The sequence below is a fragment of the Olea europaea genome, unplaced genomic scaffold (genome assembly GCF_002742605.1).
Source record: "Olea europaea var. sylvestris unplaced genomic scaffold, O_europaea_v1 scaffold2638, whole genome shotgun sequence".
NCBI classification, from domain to species: domain Eukaryota; kingdom Viridiplantae; phylum Streptophyta; class Magnoliopsida; order Lamiales; family Oleaceae; genus Olea; species Olea europaea.
In genome coordinates, this window is record NW_019244727.1 from 58,991 (window position 1) to 84,211 (window position 25,221).

Consider the following 25,221-nt stretch of genomic DNA (forward strand, 5'->3'; position numbering starts at 1 on the left):
ATGCATGTGGGACCCGCGTGAATAAAAAAATTTCAAAATGTGATCCCCACCTCCTATTGTGAGTAGTCGATAAGGAATTAGGTAAAAAAATTTGATACATGCAATATGGTTCTTTTTATATTTATGAAGAAAATGAATAGTGTATTACAATTCCAAATGGACGCCATTAGTATTGACTACAAGTTTAGAATATTTATATCATGTTGTTGTATTGTAATGATTATAATCATATAACTTTGGTTTGTAATTCTTTTAATAATACAATTTATGTTTTAACGTGAAATTTTAGACTAGTATTTATTATTTAACTTATTTGATATATATTGAATTTTCATTATTAAACCGTGGTTTCAAACCGAACCAAACAGAAACAATGGTTTAAATTGGTTTGGTTTAAAAATTGTAGTGGTTTGGTTTGGTTTGGGAATATTTCAAACAGCTTTAAATGGTTTGAATTGAAAATTTGTCTCAAACCATCCAAATCCAACTGTGTTCACCCTCTAGAATTGATAGGATATTTGCAATTAAGTTGAAAAACTTTCTTTTTTATTTTTTGAAAAAAAGGTATATTTCAAACTTTAAGAACCTTTTATGTGAAAGTAGAGTTTCATATACCGACTTGGTATTTTACCTAAAGGCTAATTAGTACGAAAAGTCCCCACTTTTTAATATTTTTGTGTAAAACGTCACTATATTTTATTTTTTGGTAATCTCACCCGTTTTTACCTTTCATTGAGAAAAAAGTCCTTCCATCCATCTACCGTCAAAAGTTCCATTAACCTAATAAGGCTAATTAGCACAAAAAGTTTTTACCTTTAAATATTTTTGTGCAAAATGTCTACAGATTTGAATTTTTGATAATTTCATCCTTACTTTCACCTTTCATTGCGGAAAAAAGGTCCTTCCACCCACCCACCATCGAATACCCCGTTAACTCAATAAAAAAATAATTTTTCTTTTTAAAAATCAAAGGTAATATAGTCTTACCCAATTTTTCAAAGGCCTTCTTCTCGCCTTCAAAGTTAACTTTCAAGATTAAAAAGTGATATGAAAATAATTTATATAATTAATCTATTATAAAAATAAAAAAATTACGTAAAGAATGCTTTATTTTACCTTGAGAAGAACAATGTCTACTGCAATACTGAATTACTCATAAATTTTGGAACGATAGATAAAGAGATTGAATATGTGGTCGATAAAGTGAAGATGTTCGTCCCCATTTGTGCTTATTAAGAGTGTAAATAAAAGTAAAATAAGAACAATGACAAATGTGATATTGTAAATAACACATCAGATTTCGGAGGAGAATGACACATCTCATATGAATAGAGAAGATGAAGGGGGCCTATTCTTTTTCTTTCTGGCATGAAATTGAACTTGTGGTAGTCATCCTTAACATACTTTGCGAAAAAATATCCATATTTTTAAAACTAAGTTGAGTAAAACATCTATACCTCTGTAAAATGAAAATTATGGATGTTTTTGCACAAAAATATTGAAAACATGGAGACGTTTTATGCTAATTAGCATTTTTGTGGAGTTAACGAAGCGTTTGATAGTAGGTGGATGGAATGACCTTTTTCATAATGAAATATGAAAGTGAGGGTGAAATTATCAAAAAAGAAAGACACAACGTTTTGCACAAAAATATTGAAAGATAAAAATATTGTGCTATTTAGCCTTCACCCAAACTAATAAATTCTCAACCTTTGAATTCAACTTCGACATTCGCAAATAAATAAAATGTTTAATACAATAATTGAGGAAAACTAATAGAAGGTTCCATTGGTAATTTGGAAAACTAACAAACAGTCGGGCTTCCTAAAGACAGTTTCCCTTGAATTTCACGACACCTCCTGCCTCTCTCTCTCTCTCCCTCCCTCCCTCCCTCCCTCTTCATATATACATATTCTTCCCAAACTCTATTTCCCCTCAGTCACACCGTCATTCCTCCTCCGTCTCCGGCGCACACACCCCACTCGCACTTTCAACCACCAACCTCCACCAGAATAGAAAATTTATGCTAAATCTTTCTAGATCCAATGAAAACCACCGGCATAGGCTTTTTTCATCATGGGTTTGCTGTTTTTATCTCCCTTGTCGTCCTCTTTCTATTTCCAGAAATCGCCGTGGTTGGAGCTCAGTCGACTCCACCCGGTGACGATAACAACGGGTACCCATATGCCAGGTTCAGTCCATCCATGGCGATTATCATAGTCGTCCTCATAGCAGCACTTTTCTTCATAGGTTTTTTTTCTATCTACATCCGCCACTGCTCTGACACTTCCGGTGCCGCCGGAAGCGTTCGTCGAGCCCTTTCTATGCGATCCCGTCGTGCAGCTGCCGCGCGTGGACTCGACGCTTCGATCTTAGAAACTTTTCCCACTTTCTCATACTCAGAAGTGAAGGATCACAAGATTGGAAAAGGAGCCTTGGAGTGTGCTGTTTGTTTGAATGAATTTGAAGATGATGAAACTATTCGTTTGATACCAAAGTGCGATCATGTCTTCCATGCTCAGTGCGTCGATGCCTGGCTCGAGTCTCATGTCACTTGCCCCGTTTGTAGAGCTAATTTGGTTCTTCTGTCGACCGATGTGCAGACACAGGAACCGGGGGAGATTAATGCTAATGAAGAGAGCAATGAAAATGTTGAAAGAATCAACAGTTCAAGAAATGGGGAACAAGTTATTATCCAAGTTGAAAGCAGGGATGAAAATCAGCCAGAAGGGCTAGAGGGTGCTGCTAGACCGAGAATGATGAAACGGAACTCGAGTTTACAATACCCGAACCGGCCACCGAGGTCGTTGTCCATAAGAAGGCCGAAAATGTTTGGACTAGTTAAGTTTAGATCACACTCTACTGGTCACTCCCTGTCCTTGGGTCTTCCGGGAGAAAATCTTGACCGCTTCACTTTGAAATTGCCGGAACAAGTCAGGAAAGAGGTTATTGGCCGGGCTATGTTAAATAGGACGAAAAGTTGTGCCACAACATTACCTCGAGAAGGAAGTTCAAGAAGGGGAGGGAGGTTTTATCAGAGGATCGAAAGGCCAGAACTGGAAGTAAAATCAGATAGATGGAATTTCACTAGGGCGTCGTCTTTTTTCTCGAGAGCACTGTCAATGAGATCACCAAGAGTAGTGGCAGAAAGCAGCGAAGAATCCACCTCCAGGAGTGGCAGAACGCCAGTAAAAATGCCGTCCTTCAAGTGTCTGGAGCCCACGGCCGCTGATGAAACTAATCTAGTTTCGGCTGACTCAGTTCGGCCTCCGGTTTAAACTTGTAAACCGGTCTTATTCGACCTTATCCCCGGCTTGTAGCTAATGGTCAGTTTTGGCGAAAAGGTATCTTTCATCCTAACTGCAAAAGTCGAGGGAGGCTGGGATCCACATTTAGCAAAATATTTTGCACAAATTTGAGTTGAATATTTAACGTTAAGAAATAAACTATTGTAAAATATTTTTGTATGCAGATTATTATTATTTTTTTCTTGACTTCTTGTTTTCTGGTTTTATGTAAATTTTATTTCAAATGGATGTACCCTCGTAAAGGGTATGATTGTCATTACAATGGCCTTCTTGTCCAATAGAAACAGAAGTTGTTATTCAGCACAAAATTGTAATTTTATTTCGAATATTTATCTTCTTATGATTCCTTTCTTTTCTAATGGCCCCTAATTATGTTTGTTACCGTCGATAAAAGTTATTGATTTCATGAAATATATAGTAAAAAATAAATAAAAATTGTAATAAACTTAAAAGATTACTCTCTCTCTCTCTCTCTCTCTTCAAAATCGCAATTTGGAGAAAGTTATTTTAAACTATGTATATGTTGTTAGTGATTTTTTTTTTTTTTTTGAACCCTCCTATTTATTTAACTAATTATACGAGTCTTTATTATCAAACTTATTTAAATGAATATTCATTAAAAGTTTAGCAGACCATAAATTTACATATTCATTGTCATTAGAGTTGTAATGCAAATTCGTTTTACATGTTGCGTCATAATTCTATCGAATTATTATCAAAGTGGACTCTTGATGTATATGAAAAGAATGCGAGGCATTCGTAGTGATTAATGGATCGAAGATCAAGAAGTGAGTTATTTATATGAAGCATTCTTCTCACACCAATATTCAATATCCTAATCTCTGTAGAAAAGAAAAAGAATTTAACACTCCTCCTTTTGAAAAGTAAAAATTAGAAAATTCCTTTTGATTGTAACGTTCTTCGTATCTTAGGAAAAAATATGAAAATAAAAAAAAGGGCTCTTGTGCAAATGGAATGGTATCCCAGGTACACTATTAAAAATTTACAAACGTGTGGTCTAAATGGTGTCTTGTACAAGTAGTGGACCAAATAGTTAGCCTAGTGGCCTCATCCACAATTTATTTATATATTTGTTTACTTTTAACTCTCTGTTTGATTCCCTTTAGTGGAGAGAAAATGAGTTTTGAATAGTTTGTATTAGTAGAAAGTTTAGTTAAAAAGTATGGAAAAATTTCGAGAGAATGGGTAGAATATTTTCTTCTGATGATCATGTAGCAAACTATAAAATAATTTAATGAAAATCAAACAATATGTAAGTATATGTATTATTTTGAAAGAATGTGTAAAATATTTTATTGTGTTGGTCATGTAGCAAACTATAAAATAAATTAATGTGAATCAAATAGGATGTAAGTATAAATATAATTTGAAAAACAATGTACATTATTAAAAGTTACATTCGTTGTTAATTTTCACATTAATTTTTCTTACTTTACAAGATACAAAATTTATGTTTTTATGATGAACTTGATAACATAAATTTAAAATTTAAATTAGGTAATATTAAAATTCGTGTTTAAACATTAATTTAGGAAATTAATTACACTTCTTTTTTTTTTTTTTTTTTAAAAACTAAAACAAGTCTAATGTTGAAAATGTTAACGATGGGCAACTTTTCTCTTGGATTATAAAGGTTGAGATGAGAATATCATACATAGACCCTCATTGTACTCCATTTAAAAAAAAAAAAAATCATGCTCAAAAATACGTTGTCCAATATAATAATTTTGCACGTAAGTATTGAATTCCATACCATTTAATCTCACATTCTTTGAAAAAAAAAATATATATATATATATATACAAATTAAGCTCAAACTGAGCCATATTCATGTAGAGAGAAATAAGCAAATGATTAAAAAGAAGCAAATTTTCAAAAAGTCAAATTTGTACTTCTCTTTCACGCACCCCCAAAAAATTCGGAAGTATTCAATATCGAGACGTGAAATAAAATAAAAACGTATATAGACTTTTTAAGAATTTCACACATTCTAGAAGGCGGCATCTAAAATTGTTTTAATGATGGACTTAGTAAAATGACGGTCAATATAATCTGATGCTTATTCTAATCTTCAATGGAAGTGGATAGTATATATATTTAATTCTATTACACTTCTTATCTCTTCCCACCCACCACCTCACCCGAAAAAAGAAAAGGACCAAATGTTGTATATAATAAACTCATGTCTTAAATCAAAGATAAATTTACTTTTTTAGTGATGTCAAAGTAGATCAAATGTTGAACTAGCGATGTCAAAATACATCAGATTTTGGACTTTCCAAAAACTAGATTGTAACTAGGTCGACTCGATTTGTGAATTGGTTTACCATAGTTGTGTACTTTTGTTTAGCTTGATTGCCTAGTCCATCGATCCACGATGACTAAACTAGCAATTTAAAAAGTAAAAGAAAAAAATAAAAAGGTTATTGGTCTCTCTTTCACAAACTATGGGGAAATACATGAAATTGACCCAAATAAGAGAGGTCATTTTCCAAAATGGCTCTTGACTTTTCTAAACATTTGGAACTACCTAAAATACCCTTAAACAAATATTAAAAACAACATATTTCATAATAAAAATCTTCTATCTAAGTCTTTAAAAATTTAACAAGTAATTTTTCTAAAACTTTGAAAGAATTATTAATGAATAATTATAAAATGAAAAACCCAAAATATAAGAGAGGACCATATAATATAAAAAAGGTTGTTAAAAATAAAAAAGAAATTAAGTTTGAAAAAGAAATTGATAAGATAAGATATCAAGAACAATTATATGCATCACAAGAAATATTAAAGTGTTTCGAAGAAAACTTATTAGAAAATTTTGTTAAAAGAATTGTAAGATCAATAATCATAAAAGATATACAAGGTATCATAAATAAATTAGAAAAAAGGAAGAAAAATATCATAAAGTACGATATACCTTTTAGAACAGACATAGATATAATAACAAATGTTGATATTACAAATTCTCAGACATTACTAGACTTCGAAAAATTACTTAAAAATTTATGAGAAGATCAATAAGAAATAGATTACCACAAGCATACAAAAAATTAGTTTTTAACCTTATCTTAAGATTTTATATACGCTTAATAACAAATAGATTAACTAAAACAAAAATAAAAGAATTTTTAGAATATTAGATTATTAGATTTTTGATTATTAGATTTTTGTTCGCTCATAATAGCATCCATCCCGTTGGTATCAAAGCCAGAGAGATCATGAGAAAATATATAAAAATAAATTACCTAAAAGATATTGAAAATAAATAAAATTAATCATTGAAAAAATAAAGATGATTTTAGAAATGATTGAAACTTATAAAAATAGACTAAGGTATCAAGTAAAATATAATTCTAATATAGAAGGCTATATAGAAGAAGAGAATATAGTTGGAACATATAGTAAAGACATAAAAGAAGTATTAGAAATTTTTAGAGTAATTAAAAATCTACCTTTAGAACTAAAAGAAAAAATAATTAAAAAGATATTATTTGAAGAAAAATAAATAATTATTATCAATGTGTATATATATATACACACACACACACACACAGATATATATATACATATATATATATATATATACACACACACACACACACACACACATATTATGAAAATCATAAAAAATAAATAATTATTATCAATGTATTGAAGAAAAAGGATGTTATATATTTTTCAACCATATCCCTAATAAATTAAAAATAATAACATTATATATAACTAGGAATTTACCTAGAGAAATAAAGGAACAAATATTACATAAATTAATTGTAAGATTTATCAAAGATAGACGTACATATGAAATAATTATCGAAGTATTTGAAAATAAATTATACCATAGAGAAATATTTGAATCATCATAAAAATATAATGGGAAAAACTAAAAATATTTTAGAAAGAAAGTTAAGAAGAATAAGATTAATAAATAATAAAATTTTAGATGAATTATTAATACCTGAAGATATAACTAAAACTCAAGAAAAACAAATATTAAAATTAAAACAAAAAAGATATAAAGAAAAAGCAAGATATTATGAAAAATTAAAAGAACTAACAAATATTGAAATTATAAAACAAAAATATGATAAAATGATAAGAGATTGTAAAAATGCTTAGTATATAGCATTTTATTATTATCAATCAAAAAATCGATAAAAGAAAATGTCAATCAGTGAACATATGGAAGAATTAAAACATTTAATAAGAGTATTAATAAATGATGTATAAGAAATAAAGAATGAAATAAAAGAAGCAAGAAATGATATAAATAAGTTGAAACTTGAAGTCAAAAAATTAAAAGAAAATGAAGAAAAGAATAATAGAATAGATAAAAAATTTATAGAAAAAGAAATAACCAGAATAGGGAAAAAAACATATTGAAAGAGAAAATATAATAATAGAAACAGGAAGCATGGATTGTGAGTTTAGAAAAAATATATTACCAAAAATATTAGAAGAGGAGAAATATAGAGAAAAAAATGTTAAGTAAACAAAAAATCAAGACAAAGAAAATGAATGAAGAATTATATCTACTTATAGATAATTTTGATCATTTAAGTTTAGAAAGTATAGATGATGAATACCCAATCTTAATGAATACTGGAGGAAGACCTAATCCCGTAGGAACCTCTAAACAAGAATCAATAGATCCAGATGAAAGTTATACTCCGATGTATAATAAACCATATAGACAATTTTATGATAAAATAAGAGATGAACAACCATCTAAAGGAAATAAATTAGTAATAGATTTGAATTAAATAATAATTATGATAAACCTGTTAACCATGGAGGAACAAAATTAGACTTGAGTTGCAAAATAGACACTAAGAAAGCCTTAATAACATGGGCAGACTCAATGATATTATTCTTTTTATATAATAAATATGATACATGAGAAAATATTGAAAGAAGAATAGATTTTTTAATTGCATCTTTTGAAGGAAATGTTAGAAATTGGTGGGAAGGAATTAGTAGTGATACAAAATCATTAATAAAAAGAAATGTACAAACAGAAATAATAAAGTCAGATAAACTAGGAATAGAAAGATTAGTAAAATATATTGCAAATGAATTCTTAGGAGAAAATTGATTAAGAAATTATGAAGAAAAAACAATACGAGAAAAAGATAATGCAAGAGTTAAGTTAATTAATTTAACAATTTGTGATATGTGTAAAATTAAATAATATACTTGTGAATTCAAAGATTACTATTATACTCAATTTTATAGTAATGAGAATCAAGAAATATATCAAGATATGTATTACAATAAATTACCAGGATCATGGGGAATATATTTTAAAATAGAATTTGAAAAATATATTAAAGAAAATATAGGAATACCTAGAACACTAGGATCAAGAATAAAATTTTTGTTTGAAAGACTTGCATATATATGTCAACAAAGACAATTATTGAAAAAAAAACCAGGAAAATTAACTAGAATATGTTGTGAAAATATGGAAAAACCTACAAGATGGGGATGTAATTTTAAAAAAAGAAATAACAGAAAGTTTAAAAAATATAGAAACTTTAAGAAAAAATACATAAAACTTGGAAGGAAATATTATAAAAGAAAAAATAATATACAGAAAAATAAACCTTATGAGAAAGATAAAAAACAATGTAAGTGTTGGAATTGTGGAGAAATAGGTCATATAAGTCCTAATTGTACAAAGAAAAAAGTGAGAATATTACAAAAGGATTATTTTGAAATAGAAAATGAATTAAGTGAAATATCTGATATTGAACACTATGATAATCAGGAAGTATTTATAAGTGAAGTAGATTCAGAAGATTATGGATCAGAATCTGAATAGAGAAATTGAAGAAATAGAAAATAATAACATAGAAATCCAAGAATATAAGGAAATAGAAAGTTATGGATTAAAAGTAACTTTTGATAATAATAAATTTAAGAAAATACAAAAGTTATCCTTAGATTTGAAAATAGGAAAATGGGAAATTCTAGATAGAATATGGAGAAGAGAAAGAATAGCAATAAATGAATATCATAAGATTGAAAAAACTATAGATGTTAAGACTACTCAAGGAACACATAAAATAAACCTTTTAACAAAAAATACAGTATCAGAATTATTATAAAAAATAAGTAAAAAATATAGTGAAAAGATCCAATATATTTATTTAGCGGGAATACAAATAATGTTTAAATCCTTATTTAGGAAAGAAATAGATTCACCGTTAATTGGAAGTTTATATGATGGAATAATTATAAATCTGGAAGATGGTCATTTAGGAACTATAGAAGGAAATTTAGCATATCAAAAGTTAATATTTACTTGTTACTCAAAATATTGTGTCTCATTGAAATATAAAAACTTTAATGAAGTATTAGGATTACATTTCAAATTACATAGAAAGATATAATGGAATCAGGAGACCAAATTATGACTATGGAATATAGGGTATTATATACATTTATTAATTCTAATTATGAGAATATTTATTCTAATAAACCATACATAGAAATTCATAAGGAATGTAGTAAGGCTATTAGTAAAATAGTGGAATCAAAGAAACAAATAAATCTTATCCCATAAGAATATGAATTTAATATAACTAAAAATAAGCTCGAAATAACAGAATTAAGAGAAGAAGAAGATTATAAAATAACATTTCATAATGGAAGGTTGATAAAGAAATCAAAAAGTCTTAGACTACCTAATAAAAAAGAATATTTAGGAGAAACTAGTGGTATAAAAGAAATAAAACCTCATGAAAATATTGGAAATATGAAAATAGAAGGAAAATATTTCAACGGTAGAAGGTATATAAAAGGACCAAATATAGTGATAGATACAGGTGCTGGTGAATGTCATATGGCTGCAACTAAAAATGAAGGATTAATGACTTATAAAATAGAACCATATGAATACAGGAATTTTGATGGACAATTATATATTACAGAATTAAAGGTAAAGGTACCAATAAAAATAGGCGGGATTGATCTCTTAGTACCATGTTATTTGGATGAAAGTATGGATATTGAACCTCATATATTATTAGGAATGAGTTTCTTAAATGAATTAGAAGATTATAGTATAAAAAGAGAAGGGTTATATATAACTCATAAAGGACAAACTACATTATGTAAAATAGGGAGTGGATGAATAATCAAATAAGTTTTTCATTAACAGTATATATACAAGTTACTATAGTAGAAATAAATATAACAACTTGTGCCTTAATTGATATAGGAAGTGATATAACAATTTTTAAAAATTTCTTAATAAAATCATGGAATAAAAATAGTAAAATAAAAATAACAGGAGTGACTGGAGAAAGCACTCAAATAATTGATAGTGCTGAAAAAGTTAATATAATACTTGATAGTAAACAAGTTATAATAAATAAAGTATATAATTATAATAAATTAGAATGTGATATATTATTAGGAAATGACTTTATCCAACAATTTTAATATTATAAACAAAATAATTACATGATAATGTTACAAACACCTTGTATACATCTATTAAAAATACCAAGAGAATTTAGACCCTACAGAGTTCAGTCAGCCCAGCGTGGTGATAAATGGGAAAAACGACCAATAGTACAAGATGAACTAAAAAATAAAAAACTATCATATAAAAAGATTTTAAAAATAGAAATAGAAATAAGTATGGAAAAAATCATAGAACAATTAGAAAAAGTTTATGGAGAAAACCCATTATTATTTTGGAAACCATATGTCCAGCTTTTATGGTTATGAAACATTCTGAGCAGATTAGAGGAAAAGCTAGAATGGTAATAAACTATAAGGAACTAAATAAATATATTAAATTTGATGGTTACTTTTTACCAAATAAAGAAGTCCTAATAAATCTTGCAAAAGGAAGACAATATTATTTCAAATTTGATTGTAAATCAAGATTTTGGCAAATAAAAATGGAAGAAGATAGTATATAATATACAGCTTTTAGTACACCTCAGGAAAAATATGAATGGTTAGTTATACCATTTGGTTTAAAAAATGCACCACAAATATTTTAAAGAAAAATGGATAATATATTCAAAAAGTTTAGTGAGTTTCTTATTTTTTATATAGATGATGTACTAATATGCTCTAATAATAAAAAAGAACATATAAATCATTTATTACAATTCATAAATGAATGCAAAAAGGAAGGAATTGTACTTTCTAAAAAGAAATCTATAATTGAGAAACAAGAAATAGATTTTCTGGGATTATCAATAGATAGAAAATAAATAAAATTACAGACTCATATATCTAAAAAGATAGAAAGCTTTTCAGATGAATTAAAATCCAAAGAACAAATACAAAATTTTTTAGGATGTCTAAACTATGCTGAAAGATTTATTGAAAGTCTCTAAAAAAAGAGACATAAGATACAAATTCTACTTAGAAAAACAAATACTAAAGGTTGGAACAAAGAACATACTGAAATTGTTAAATCATTAAAAGAAGAATGTAAAAATTTACTAAAATTAAGATTACCAGATGAAAAAGATAATCTAATTGTTAATACTGATGCCTTGAATAAATATTGGGCAGCTATATTAAAAACAGATTTAAATGAAATATGCAGATATTCAAGTGGAACTTTTAACCAAACAGAAATAAATTATAGTACTCATGAAAAAGAATTGTTAGCAATTATTAGATGAATAAAAAAGTTTTCATTATTCCTTTTATCAACAAAATTTATTGTTGAAACTTATAATTCTCAAGTTGCAGGACTTATTAGAAGTAAGTTACCTTGGAACCTCAATATAGAAGGTTACACAGATGGCAAGCATATTTATCATTCTACAAATTTGATATTATTCATATTAAAAGAATAAATAACTATCTTGCAGATTTTTTGAGTAGGAATATCGAATTTGAAGATGGATAATATTAAAAATTCATTAATAAACGTCAATAGACGAATGAAATTCCTCATGGAAGAATAAGAAGATATGAAAATTGGAATTGAGCAATTAGAGCAAATGGCAGAATCGATCCAACAAAATATCAAGTTGTTGGTGGAAATCTCTAATTCCCATTCCAAATATACCAAAGAATTGAATGACAGAATTGTTGATATTACTTCACAATTCGAGCCATTAAATACCAAACAGGAAATACCAATTGATACAATCTCAAAAATACAAACAGATACACAGTCAAGAAGCAGCAGTGGACCTAACAATATCAAACGAGACATAGCAAGTCCCCGGAAGGTGACTATAAAAAATGGCGATGAACATACAAGAGTTATCAGGATCAAAACTGATGAAGATGATGATACCCCTTTATCATCAAAAGAATAAAAATATAGATCATTTGTCAAAATTGTTTATGAATTGGAAGAAAATGAATCATATTTTATTGCATCAGGAAATCATGTTTATCCCAGATTAATAATTACTAAAGATGCAGACCCTTTCATGGTCAAAATGGCAGCAGATTATGGATTTCTGGATTTGATCTATCCAGGAAAAGATTTAAAAGAAATTGAAAAATTTGATGATATATTCAGGGCAGAAGTTTCAAAATTTGCTCAAGGGAGATCGATTTATATCAAATTTTATTCAATAAGTCCCGAGATTAATGGAAGGATATACTATCCTGCTGAACATATTATCACAATTGGATATATTGGCCGAGATTTCCAGATTGAAGTTGGCCGAAATAATAAACCATTGCCTAAAATCAATAAATCATGGATAAAATTCCGAAGAGTTTTGGGGATGAAAGTTCTTTACAACATTGCAAAGAACTTATCTAATAAAAAATTCAGGTGCTTGTGTCAATATGAAGGATGGACACTCCTTACGAATAATGGAAAAGAAGAATCTACTATTTTGAAAGAATATATCCAGAAATCTGATACTCATCAAATTAATGGAAATCCTACAACAATCCAATATTCATGCAGACTGAGGGAGTGCCCCACATGCAGACAAGATTAAAAAGATTGATTCTTCAAAAGATGAATGGAGATAAATAAAAGGGGACCTACCACTACCAAAGCATCTAGCGAGCTGTATATGGAGCAAAAGATGAAGAGGCAATAATAGATGAAAAGATGTCTCTTTGATGAAAAAGCAAAAAATGCATGTGAAAATGTATTGAGATCCTTATTTTCTTTACTTGAGATCCTTATTCTTAATTCTAAGAAAAAATACAGTGGGGGCAAGAAGCTGAAATAGCAGAATTTTCATTAAGGCAAAAGGCCGTTTGAGGGAGCAGTTTGCAGATTCAGAGCCTGAAGGTCACTCGATTCTAAGAATACAGATTTAAGATCATAAGTAAGGTAAAATTATTGTCTTTGTTAAATTTAGAAAAAATTCTTCTAATATCTTGAAAGAATCGTAAGGATTGTTACTTTTCATGTTTGCAAAAAACTTATCTATCATGTTATTATTATTTATAAAACTTGTAAGGAATTATCAAAATGATGCCAGACTATACAATTAAAGGATTAGATAATCTGTTAGAAAGACTATTAGAAAAAATAAAAAATATTTTTTCTCAACTAGAGACTATGGATATATCATCTAAGGAATATGATAATCTTAAAGAATTACATGACAATTATATTACAGATTATGCTAATTTATTAGATCAAATGATGGAACTATATATTAAAATTCGAAATGAAAGAAATAAAAGAATTTTGGAACTATTCCAATAAATTGGGATATTTTGTGCAAAATATGGCAAGCCATTTCATTAAGGGTATTATAGAAATTTTGGCAAGAATGAATAGTGATAGGCCATTTAGAAAAATCCCCCAAACTATGCATAAATTCTATTATTACTAGTCAATTCTATTGGTAAATTGTAAATGGATAAATCAACAGTAAGCATATCGAAGTAGGTGAGCCCAATATCGTGTTAAACTTTATTAAAATTAAAAAGTGGAAAAATTCATTACTAAGAGATTAAGTATCACAAATTTCAAAATTAAGAATAAATGTTTCAAATTTCAAAAATCAAATATTTATAGAAATTTATGTATAATTTATTAATTAAATATATTAAGGTCACATATTTATACAATTTGGTCAAAATTAATGATTAATTAGTCACAAATAAAAAAATTAATATGTTGTAAATTATTTTACAGTCACAATTAAAATTTTTTTATCGGCCATAATTTGTTCATCGGTCACAAATCACAATTTATTTATTAACCACAAATTACAAATATTATAAGTCACAATATATTATATAGTCACAAATTAATAAATTTGTAGGTCACACATTATTTTTCTGTCACAATTTATCTTTTCTACTGGTTACATATTGTTTATTGACCATAAATTAACCAATTTAATGGTCACAGTCAACCAAATAATTTGTGACAAGCACCAAAACTTGTGACCGCACCTCACCACTGTCATCAACCGTAATGCCACCACCATCGCCACTGCCAGAACCACCACATCTCATCCAACCCACCACAACCACAACCATGAATAGCACCACACCACTAATCCAACCACTGCACCCACAGCATCACAGTAACACATCACCATCACACCCATCCACCACTACCATCGCACACCTCCACCACCGCACAACACCATACCACAACTGCGCACAGCACCATACCACCATTGCACACAACACCACACCACACCACTCATCCAACCACCACACCACAACCACAACCACAACCACACCCACAACATAACAGTAGCACACCACCACCACCCTCATCCCCATCTTACCATCGACGTCACGACCATTAGAAATAGCACCACTATCTCCTGTATCAAAAATCACAACCATGATCTCCATTATACCACAAACACCATACCTACCAAAAAAATCCCTAAACCTACTGCTGCCATTACCACCACTGTATCACTTCCACAGCCTTATCAGATCCACGTACTATAGCCCACAATCGCGACGCTGCTGCAAGCCATGTGACCGTTAGGGTGCAGTAGAACCACTATACCAATATGCTCTTCTTGCAGCGATATAGTACTACTACTACACGCGGCGCAGCAGTCATTATAGGTAGTATTGCTATGCGTAATAGGCATCGTCGTCATTGTGCGCTAGAAAGCGGATAGAGGAATTGACGATGGAGGTAAGTTGTTGGAGAGTTAAGCACCACCGATGGAGGTCGCTAGAGTGATAAGAGAGAGAGAGAGAGAAGATGAAATTAATTAGGATTAATGGTGGATGGGTGAGGTATGTAAATTAAATTAATTTTATAATATTATTATTAATATTAAAATTTTTAATTATAATATTATTTTTGAATAAACAAGCTTTTCATCTGATTTTTTAAGTTGGATCTTAAAAAATAATGAAGAGTGTAATTTCCACAATTAAAAGAATAAAACAAAGCAGGTTTATTGGCTCAACCCACAATATTGGTGAGTCTATATGCTAAATCAATTTTTAAAATTCAAAAGGATACTTAGTCAAATACCCTGTATGTTAGGGAAGTTTTAAAAAATCATAATAAAGTTGGATTAAATGGTAATTAGCTAGATTTTGACATGCAAAATACGTTCAAACCTAAAAATCATAACACCACAAAAACCAGCCTCCAAACTGGAAAAATCAAGGGAAAATTCGAAGGGGAAAGAGGACATCTTCCACAAATTCGTTCATTATACTCAAAGCTTTGGAAAAAGATCAAGGTTACTTCAACATTGAAATCTTTGGAAAAAGATTGAGAAAATCTTCCTGTAATACACAAATAAAAGTACAGTTTTTATTACTGATTTTTTTTATGTTCTTGAATTCTTGTTTAATTAGTTCCCCAATTTTGTTAACCTATGGTTAAAATTTATCTGATTTTTTAGTAGAAAATTTTCATTTGAGATTGATTTTTCTTGTCATTCCATTTTCATTTTTGAATTTATTTACTTTTAATTCGAGGCTTCCTTTGCATTGTGATGAATGATCGAAATGGAAGCATAAATAACCGAGAGTTCTTTTCTGTAATGCTACATTTGAAGTTTTCCTTCAAAGATTTACCATGCCAAGTACATTAGCACCATACATTATTGGATTTTGTATGCCTAACATTATGTGTGTATAAGCATATTATGCCCCAATTAAGATGATGACATTTTCATGATTGATCCCAAATTTTTTGAACGAGACTTGGTATGTTTTCCTATTTGTTTAATAGATCCACCAAGTGCTGCACTAATGAGCCTAAATTTGTTATGTGAGTGCTTTACACTCTTAATATGACAAAAAAAAAAGTAGAATAATATTTTGGTCACTTGTGAGCTTACGTGAATGTGAGTGACCCTTTATCCATTATCTCATACCAATTCAAGCCTTTTTTTAGTAATACATATGAAAAATTAGTTTTGAATAACTTAAAATGATCATGCAAGGTGTTTGACAAAATGAGAATGAGAAAAAGTGATATTCTGTCACTTTTCTTGAAAAAAGTCACACTATGTCATTGGAGCAATTACCTAGATGTATATGCACGCATTTTTGAAAATTTGAATATACCAATTCAAGCCTCATTTTCTCGTAATATATATGAAAAATTTGCTTTGAATCACTTAATCTAAATCATGCAAGGTGTTTGACAAAAGAAAAATGTGGAAAAGTGACATTCTGTCACCTTTTTATAGAAAGTCACACTATATCACTAGAGCAGTTCCCTAAATGCATACGCGTACATTTTTAAAAAATTGAATATACCAATTCAAGCACCAATTTCTGGTAATAAATATGAAAAATTAGATTTGAATGACTTAAAATGATGCATGCAAAGTGTACGATCAAGAAGAATACGAAAAAAAAATGATATTCTGTCGCTTTTCTCAAAAAAATCATAGTATCTCATTTGAGCAATTTACTAGATACATGTCTGTACATTTTTGGAAATTTGAACATACTAATTCAAGCCATATTTTCTGGTAATATATATGAAAAAGAAAATTTTGAATAAATTATATTGATGCATGCAAGGTGTTTGATCAAGAAGAATGTAAAAAAGTGATATTTTGCCACTTTTCTTAAAAAAGTCACACTATAACATTGAAGCAATTAGCTAGTTGTAGACGTTTGCATTTTTGAAAATTTGAGCATACCAATTTGAGCCCTGTTTCTTGGTAATACATATGAAAAAGAAAACTTTGAATCATTACATTAATGTATGCAAGGTGTTTGCTCAAGAAAAATATGAATTCTATTACTTTTTTGTTAAATAAAAAAAGTTACATTATCTTATTGGAGTAATCAACTAGATGCATATTACGCTGTCACTTAAAAAAAAAAAACTCTCACACAATATTTCTTTGTAATCTCTTTGTAGATATGAATAAAATTAATATCATTATTTGTTATGGAGGCAAATGGACACAAGATAATGAATATACAATTGACAAAATGATCGAAAAATGTTGTCCCAATGGATTACACGCGCACCAACCTTGAGTGCATGATATTTTTATGATGAAACTAAGTGCATCAACACAAAGAATAAACACAATATAGAGTGAAGAAAAACCAACATTTGATGGATATTTCTCTAACATTTTATTTGGAGTTGAAGAGGAAGAATAAAGATTTTGCAAGCTTTTCATTGTACGTAGATGTGAGAACGGTATCAAAAAAATCATGAAATTGAATTTGTTAATAATATACAATGTTTGGAGGCTGTTGATTTCCAAAAAAAAAAAAAAAAAAAAAAATTCATATGATGCAACTACAGTTTTGTAAAGTTGTAACCGATAATTCTGTGACATCAATTCAAAAATTACCTAGTATGGAACAAATTGCTATTAATGTATACAATAGTATATCGGGAGTTGAAAAAACGATGAATGAAGGAGGAAGTTATATCATTTCTGTAGTCACCATAGATGAAATTTCTAAAGATAAAGTGTTCAGGAACAAGACATTAGTCAAAAGAAGCATTTCGATATATGCGATACATAATAACTTTCAATTCAAGGTAAGTAAGTTAAACAAGAAAGAATATGTAAGTAGAATTTTAGAGCTTCAAGATTTGGTGGGACATATATGTTCAAGGTACGGTATATTAAAAATGATCATATACGTTCAAATAACATCATATTGGAGATTATCGTCAAGCAACCAGCTCAATAGTAGGAGAATTTATCATGTACAAATATATCTCAACAACAATATACACTTCTACAGAATTTATCATGAATACATATGGAGTATTGGTGAGTTATGAGAAAATCTTGAAGATCGAAGGAGAAAGTATTGGAATTAGTGAGAAGAAATCCCATAGAGTCATATGAAAAGCTTCCTAAATACTTGTACATGATAAAACAAACGAATCCCGAATTAGTTATAGAAATTGAGACATATCAGGACAACAAATTCAAGTACTTTTTCATGGTATTAGGAACATCTATTTTAGGGTCGAAGTATTGTGGATCAGTTATAGTAATAAATACTACATTCTTAAAAGGCAACTTTGGGAGAACACTTTTTACTGCATGTACGCAAGATGCCAACAAAAATATCTTCATATTAGCATTTGAAGTTGGTGATTTAGAAACTAATAATTCATGGGAGTGTTCTTTACTATGTTAAAAGAAGTATATGGTGAGCAAGAAGAATTGTGTATAATCTCATATGAACATGCAAGTATAAAAAATGCAATTCACGAAATGTATGAGAATGCAATGCATGGTCCATGTTCCTATTACTTGATAAAGAACCTGAAATCGTCTTTTGTTGGAAGAGAAAAGGGAAAGAATATTGCAGAACATTTCAATAAGGCTATAAGAGCATATTCTAAAAATGATTTTGAGATCCATATGAAACAACTTGATGAAATCAATACAGAGATTCGAGGCTTGGTGAAAATCACTCTTAGAAGATTGGTGAAATCAATACGAATTCACCTAAATCACTCTTAGAAGATTGGTGAAAATTTTCGAGGCTTCAAAAACCTACCTATCACTAAGCCTATCTAGCCCACTCGAAGATTCGTATGCCTCATCGTATACCTCAACCTCAAGTTAGGAACTATCCCTTTGCTTAAGCGGGTTAATAGAAGAACCAGAATGAATGGTTGTAGAATGAGGCGATACCTCAGTACGTAGAACTTCCGCAAAAGAAGAAAAAACACTAGAGGAGTTATCCCTGAGTCTAAGAAGATAGAAAAGCAACATAAAGACAGAACACGTACCTAAGGAAAGTTTTTTAAGGAGGAAAATAGAAGGCAGGAAATAGAATTGTCGAAATATAAGTATATAGAATAGTGGACAAGTGCAATGAAGAAGAAGTAAGGAAGTTACCCACAAAAAAGAAAGATATATTTATAGGTTCCAACAAAAATGAGAACGCCGAATTATGTCAGCGATAATCACAACCATTCAAATTATTCAATGAAATCACTACCATTGAATATTGAAGGGCATCTAATTAAAAGTCCAAAATAGACGGATGAGATTGCATGTAGTCAATACATGCATTAAATGCATGTAGGCCATTAACCTAAAAATGCATAAACTGACCTAGTGGTGCATGCGAAAAACTGCTATAATCATAGCATGTCCTCTCAACATAGCACACGTCAGTTGCTACAAACAAAGAAAAATATGCTTAAGTAATGCCATCTATAAGTTTGCAACCTAGGAATAAATTAATTAAAAAAGTCTTAGATTTAATATGAATAAAAAAATCAAGATTTCGAGGACTATTGTTAAATCAAGAAAATTACCCTATGAGATTGCGCCCCTTGAGGTGAAGTAAAAAAACACTGGAGGGTAGTTAAAATGTAGAAGGCTCAAAAGAAAGAAGGGACGGACCATTCCCCTTTCAGGTCGGCAGAAACAATTATTAAAACACATATGAATAAGTATTTAAAGAATGACTTCCAAACCAATGAACAAGGACACGTAAAATGATCAATAACAGGTGAATGTATAAGAGGATCAGTTACAAGCCCATCATTGAATGATCGTCCCTTGCTATTTTCTAGAATGACCTAATTGTCCCAAAACCTTGAAGTAAATCTATAAATACCCCCTCCTAAGAGAAGGAACGCATGCAAATTCAATATCGTCCTCTCAGTTAGTCATTTGATTCCCTCTTGCTCTTGTTTGAGCATCAAAATAAGAGAATTTAGGTGGAAAAAATAATGGCTAGTTGATAAAAAAAAGCTTGGTGTTACTTTGATTTTCTGCACTTTTTTGTGCTTGTGAGATTGATCTTATTATCGGGGCTCTTCATTATGCTATCTTCAACAATGTCATATTAAAAAAGAACAAAATTTTAACAGATCATGTTTCCAAACTTCGGGAAGTCAAAGTTCACGTTTAAAACTAAAATTTAAAGTTTCTGCACCTTCTTCTTTTTATTTTTTTATTTTTTTTATTATTATTATTATTTTTTTTATGCTTGTGGGATTGATCGTATTATTGGGGCCATTCATAATGCCGTCTTCAACAATGTCATATTAAAAAAGAACAAAATTTTAAGAAATTATGTTTATAAGGTTCAAAAAGTCCAACTTTATGTTTGAAACTGAATATCACACTCTTGACCTAATGGTAATACTTCCAAAATTAATTGATAAAAAAAAGTAAGCAACATCAAGCGAGAATTGTATTCAATTTTCAAACAAAGAACAAATTGCCTAAACCAAAAGTTTAGACTTGTCAAGAATTATTTTTATTTTCTAGAATATTCAAGACTTCTAGAAGTATTAGTGAAATTGATGTCAATATTAAGGAAAATATAATGTGATGCTTATCTTGCTAGGAGATTCATGCTTTATCATGAGTAGAGCTTGTTAAGTAGCGTTTTTTAGAAAAGAGTTTTTACCAAAAAATATGTGTTTTGATTGTAAACGAAAAAATGTAGTGAATATTAAAATTGACTTTTTGACATCATACTAAAAAAGTGATTTATTTTACATACTACATAATTATTTGACTAGATATTATTTTTTTGTTATTCAAAATCTATAAGATTAAATATTTTAATTATATTGTCATAACTTTGTTTAAGATGTAAAAATATGACACATTAATATATAAAATATCATACAACCATGAAATAGCATAATTAGTTGTATCATCTTTGTAATAATTTGTAGCATACTTGAACATAAATTTCGGGTCCAGAATCCTTACGTAAAATGACGAATTTCAAGATCTTTTGAATAGCTAAACCACCTTGCTTTCTAAACTTTGAAATTGGCATATTCTTGTTCTCCAATGGTCTGAATCCCGAATCACGATGAAAGGGAATTATAATCCACGATTTAAATGCCTAATTTTGTGAATTTTCATGACATATATGTGGTTATAGGCACTTTTCTATTTTTTAGTCATTTCCATACGAATTTTCATTATTTTCTTCTCCTTGTTTTTCTATGACTTTAATTAGAAAGTTACAAGGAGGTATTTGGGAGTTCTAGGAGTTAGGGAAGTTATGGATTTGAATTCGATTCAAAACATTCCCTCCTATCCACTTTTGAAATCTTGCGAGTCGGGTCACTCCACACGGGTGACCCATTCCCCGTATTTTCCTACATCTTCCATTCGCATACAATGGGTTTGACCCGATTCACAAGTGACAATGAATATCACACATTAGATCATTCTCAAGGTCTACCCCATAAAAATTATATAGAAAATAGATTGTGTGATCAACGAGTAATGTTAGAGCTTACCGTACTATAAACCTGTTAGGGATATATAATAACTTTATTAGAGGAACGTTACATCTCGCTATATCCCAAACTTATTTTTCAACATTAATTCAAGTATTTCCAATCCCTTGAGTATTCATGGAACATATTTGAACCCCACATCATATCATTGCATTCAAACACTACAACAAAAACAGCATTTTGCAACATTCAAAAAACATTGTTGAAGATATTTTGCAACGTCTAGCCGCATGTTGCAAATCTGGATGTTGCCAAAGAAGAGAAGGATACAACACCGTTTTTTGAATGTTGAAAAACACTCTTTCGCAATGTTTTTGAACGTGGCAAAAACCCTTTAACGTTGCAAAAAATTCTTTCTCAACATTTTTTGAATGTTGCTAATATATTTTTGTCCAATGTTTTTTGAATATTGCTAAATAACCTTTTTGCAACGTTTTTTGTATAGTTATTAGACCCGACCCAGTGATAGATTCAGAAAAATCATCAGATCAACAGGTTAATGGTTCAATTAGTAGGTCGACGGTTCAACATTTTTGGATCCATATACTTGAACATTAAAATGTGATACAATAGCACCTAAATAAAAAGGAGCTTCAAAATAAAACAAAATTCGGAAAAAGATTTTGTTGTTGCTTGGGCATGAAGAGCTTATTGCCACACTTGCAAAATCAAGCTTCTAGATAATACTTTAATCAGAGCTCTCAATGATTTTGGAATTGCATAAAAATTGATAATTTCATTACAAAATTTTGAATCCATATGCTTGAGCATTAGAATGTGATGCAACACCACCTAAATGAAAAGGAGCTTCAAAATAAAACAAAATTAGAAATAAGATTTTGTTACTGCTTAAGCATGAAGAGCTTATTGCCACACTTACAAAACCAAGCTTCTGGATAATATTTTAATTAGAGCTCTCAATGTTATTGGCAGTCCTCTTTGCCTGATGAGCTTTGGCATTTTCACCTTGAAGTCTAGCTATGTCCTTAGCTGCCATCTCAATGGCTGAAATCGACTTCTTTTTCTATCAAAAGAGACATAGGTAAAAAGGAAGAAATGCATCACCAAAAACCAGAAAAGAAATAGGTAAAAAGAAAAAAATGCATCACAAAAAATCAGAAAAGAAATCCAACAAGAATTTTATTTAGTTTAAAGTAACATCCTAACATCAATTCTTACACCAATCGAATGACTGTAGTACTCCCTACTGACTACACTAGTAAAAAAAGTAGGAAGAATGAAGAAGCAAAACTTACCGTTTCTAACCTCTCCTTGTGAATATCACTAACAAATTGAAAACCACATGGCAGAAGAGACGGGAAAAAAGCAAACTCCTAGAAAGTAACCAAGATTTTTAGATAATATCCTTGGCTTCTACGATAGTGGACTTTCGATGCTTGGCCAATGAACAACCAAAGGTTGTAATTCGGTGAAGTAACATCTGAAGTAGAAGAGCTTGTTAATGCAACTTAGCCTTACATTTAAGTCATAATGGACTTTTATAATTTAAAAATGAATAAAATTTAAAACCAAATATAAATGACAATTGCATATAACTAAGAAACAAGAGTAGTTTACAAAAAAAATAAAATCTAGCCACTTATTTTATGTAAAAATATTTCTAAATGTTCAAACTTACAGATTTAACAAAGTCCTCGACAATGCCAATTTTTCTGATGGATCAATCAGTCAAAAAATGCAAGTGAATCAAGCACCTGTGTACAAAAAAATTAAAGAAATTAAAATATATTAACCATGAAAAGATCGTAAAAGTCAAGGTGTTTAGTAAAGCGAAAGATACATTCTTAAATTTACATTGATCGAATTATCCAAAAATTTAAATTTTGCTCAAATTATACAAGACCACCATCAACAGTAGAAATATGGCACTATAGTAAATAGGCAATCAATCTTCTCCGCTACCATTAAGATGCCAAAATCAAGGCCCCAGAATAAAGAACACAGTTACTAGATCATAAAAGTCAAGGTGCACGGTGAAAAATTACATAATGGTCTCCATGTCCAGTTGCATTATACATAAGTAAAGTGAGTGGAACAAGCCCTTAAATTCACACAGATAGATAATGGATTTATCGTTTATTCAATTCAAAAAATTTCAACCTTGCTTAAAGTAGCCAAAACTGTCATCAAATATAGGAATCTGACAATCTAGTCTACTTGGCCAATCTCCAATACCTTAAGATGTCACAGTTAGGTCCCAGGACTAGAAACACAATCAAGGTTACTTATTTACCAGCTTTAACATTAAACTCAACAAGGCTAACTTGCAGCCATTACAAACACGGCGGCACACTTCAAACCTATCTTCAATCTCTTTTGCAGATGAATGAGGAGATGGAATTAGAAGGAATGAGAGGCTTTAGCGATTGGGATTTGGTAGTAAAGCTATAACGCCCCGCCGCATGATTCAAAACGTGGCTACATTTACTTTACTTTAGCCGCAAACCTAATAAATAACTATACTTTTGGCTGAAAGCATAAAGATTTAATTAATAATTTATTTCAAGAATTATTTAATTCTAACAGCATCATTTCATATTAAAAAATCATTTAATTATTTCTTAGAAGTAATTACGTCACTTTTGGACAGTGGCAGAAATAGTGAAATGATACATAAAAATTTGACAAAGTCCATGCAAATTCTACTGTTTAGAAAGATGGCATGCACAAAAACTAGGAAAAGCAATCCTTTTTTCTCAAAAGACATAATTCAATTCCAAAAGAAACAAATTTTAAAAAAATGTCTTTAGAGTGGTTAACATGCATATATCTATTATTGACGTGAAGTTCTGGGCAAAAATTTTGAAAATAAATGTTGCTGTTTTGCTTTCAATCTCAAGCGGCAATTGTCAAACTAAATTCGTTTGCATAGTTATCAACCCCGAAATTTCTTGAAATTTTAATGCAAAGTAGAAAACTCATAATATGACATATCCAAAAATTGGCTTTCATCGACAACATATAAGATATTAAAATATTTTTCAAAATCCCGCAACGACTTGGGTTGGAAGGTAAACCAGTGCAGTTTACTTAAAGTGACATATAAAATTCAACAGCTGTCGGATCGACATGATTTTAAGTTTTTTCAGTAGCTAATCCAAGAGACTATCAAATCCCACTAGTTTCATATAAATATCCCTAGTAACGATTGCGTTACGAATTTTTGAAGTCAAGGACAAAAGCTGGAATTTTCAAAAAATAGCAACACTTAATTTACTTAAAATG

At 29.7% G+C, this 25,221-nt stretch overlaps 1 protein-coding gene across 1 annotated transcript; it reads left to right on the forward strand.

The window, feature by feature from the left end:
- The first annotated feature begins 1,887 nt into the window (after window positions 1-1,887).
- LOC111383238 (E3 ubiquitin-protein ligase ATL6-like) lies at window positions 1,888-3,608 on the forward strand. Its single transcript, XM_023007319.1, has one exon. It carries the CDS (start codon window positions 2,046-2,048, stop codon window positions 3,276-3,278), a length of 1,233 nt encoding a protein of 410 aa, XP_022863087.1. The 5' UTR covers window positions 1,888-2,045; the 3' UTR covers window positions 3,279-3,608.
- The last annotated feature ends 21,613 nt before the right edge of the window (window positions 3,609-25,221 follow it).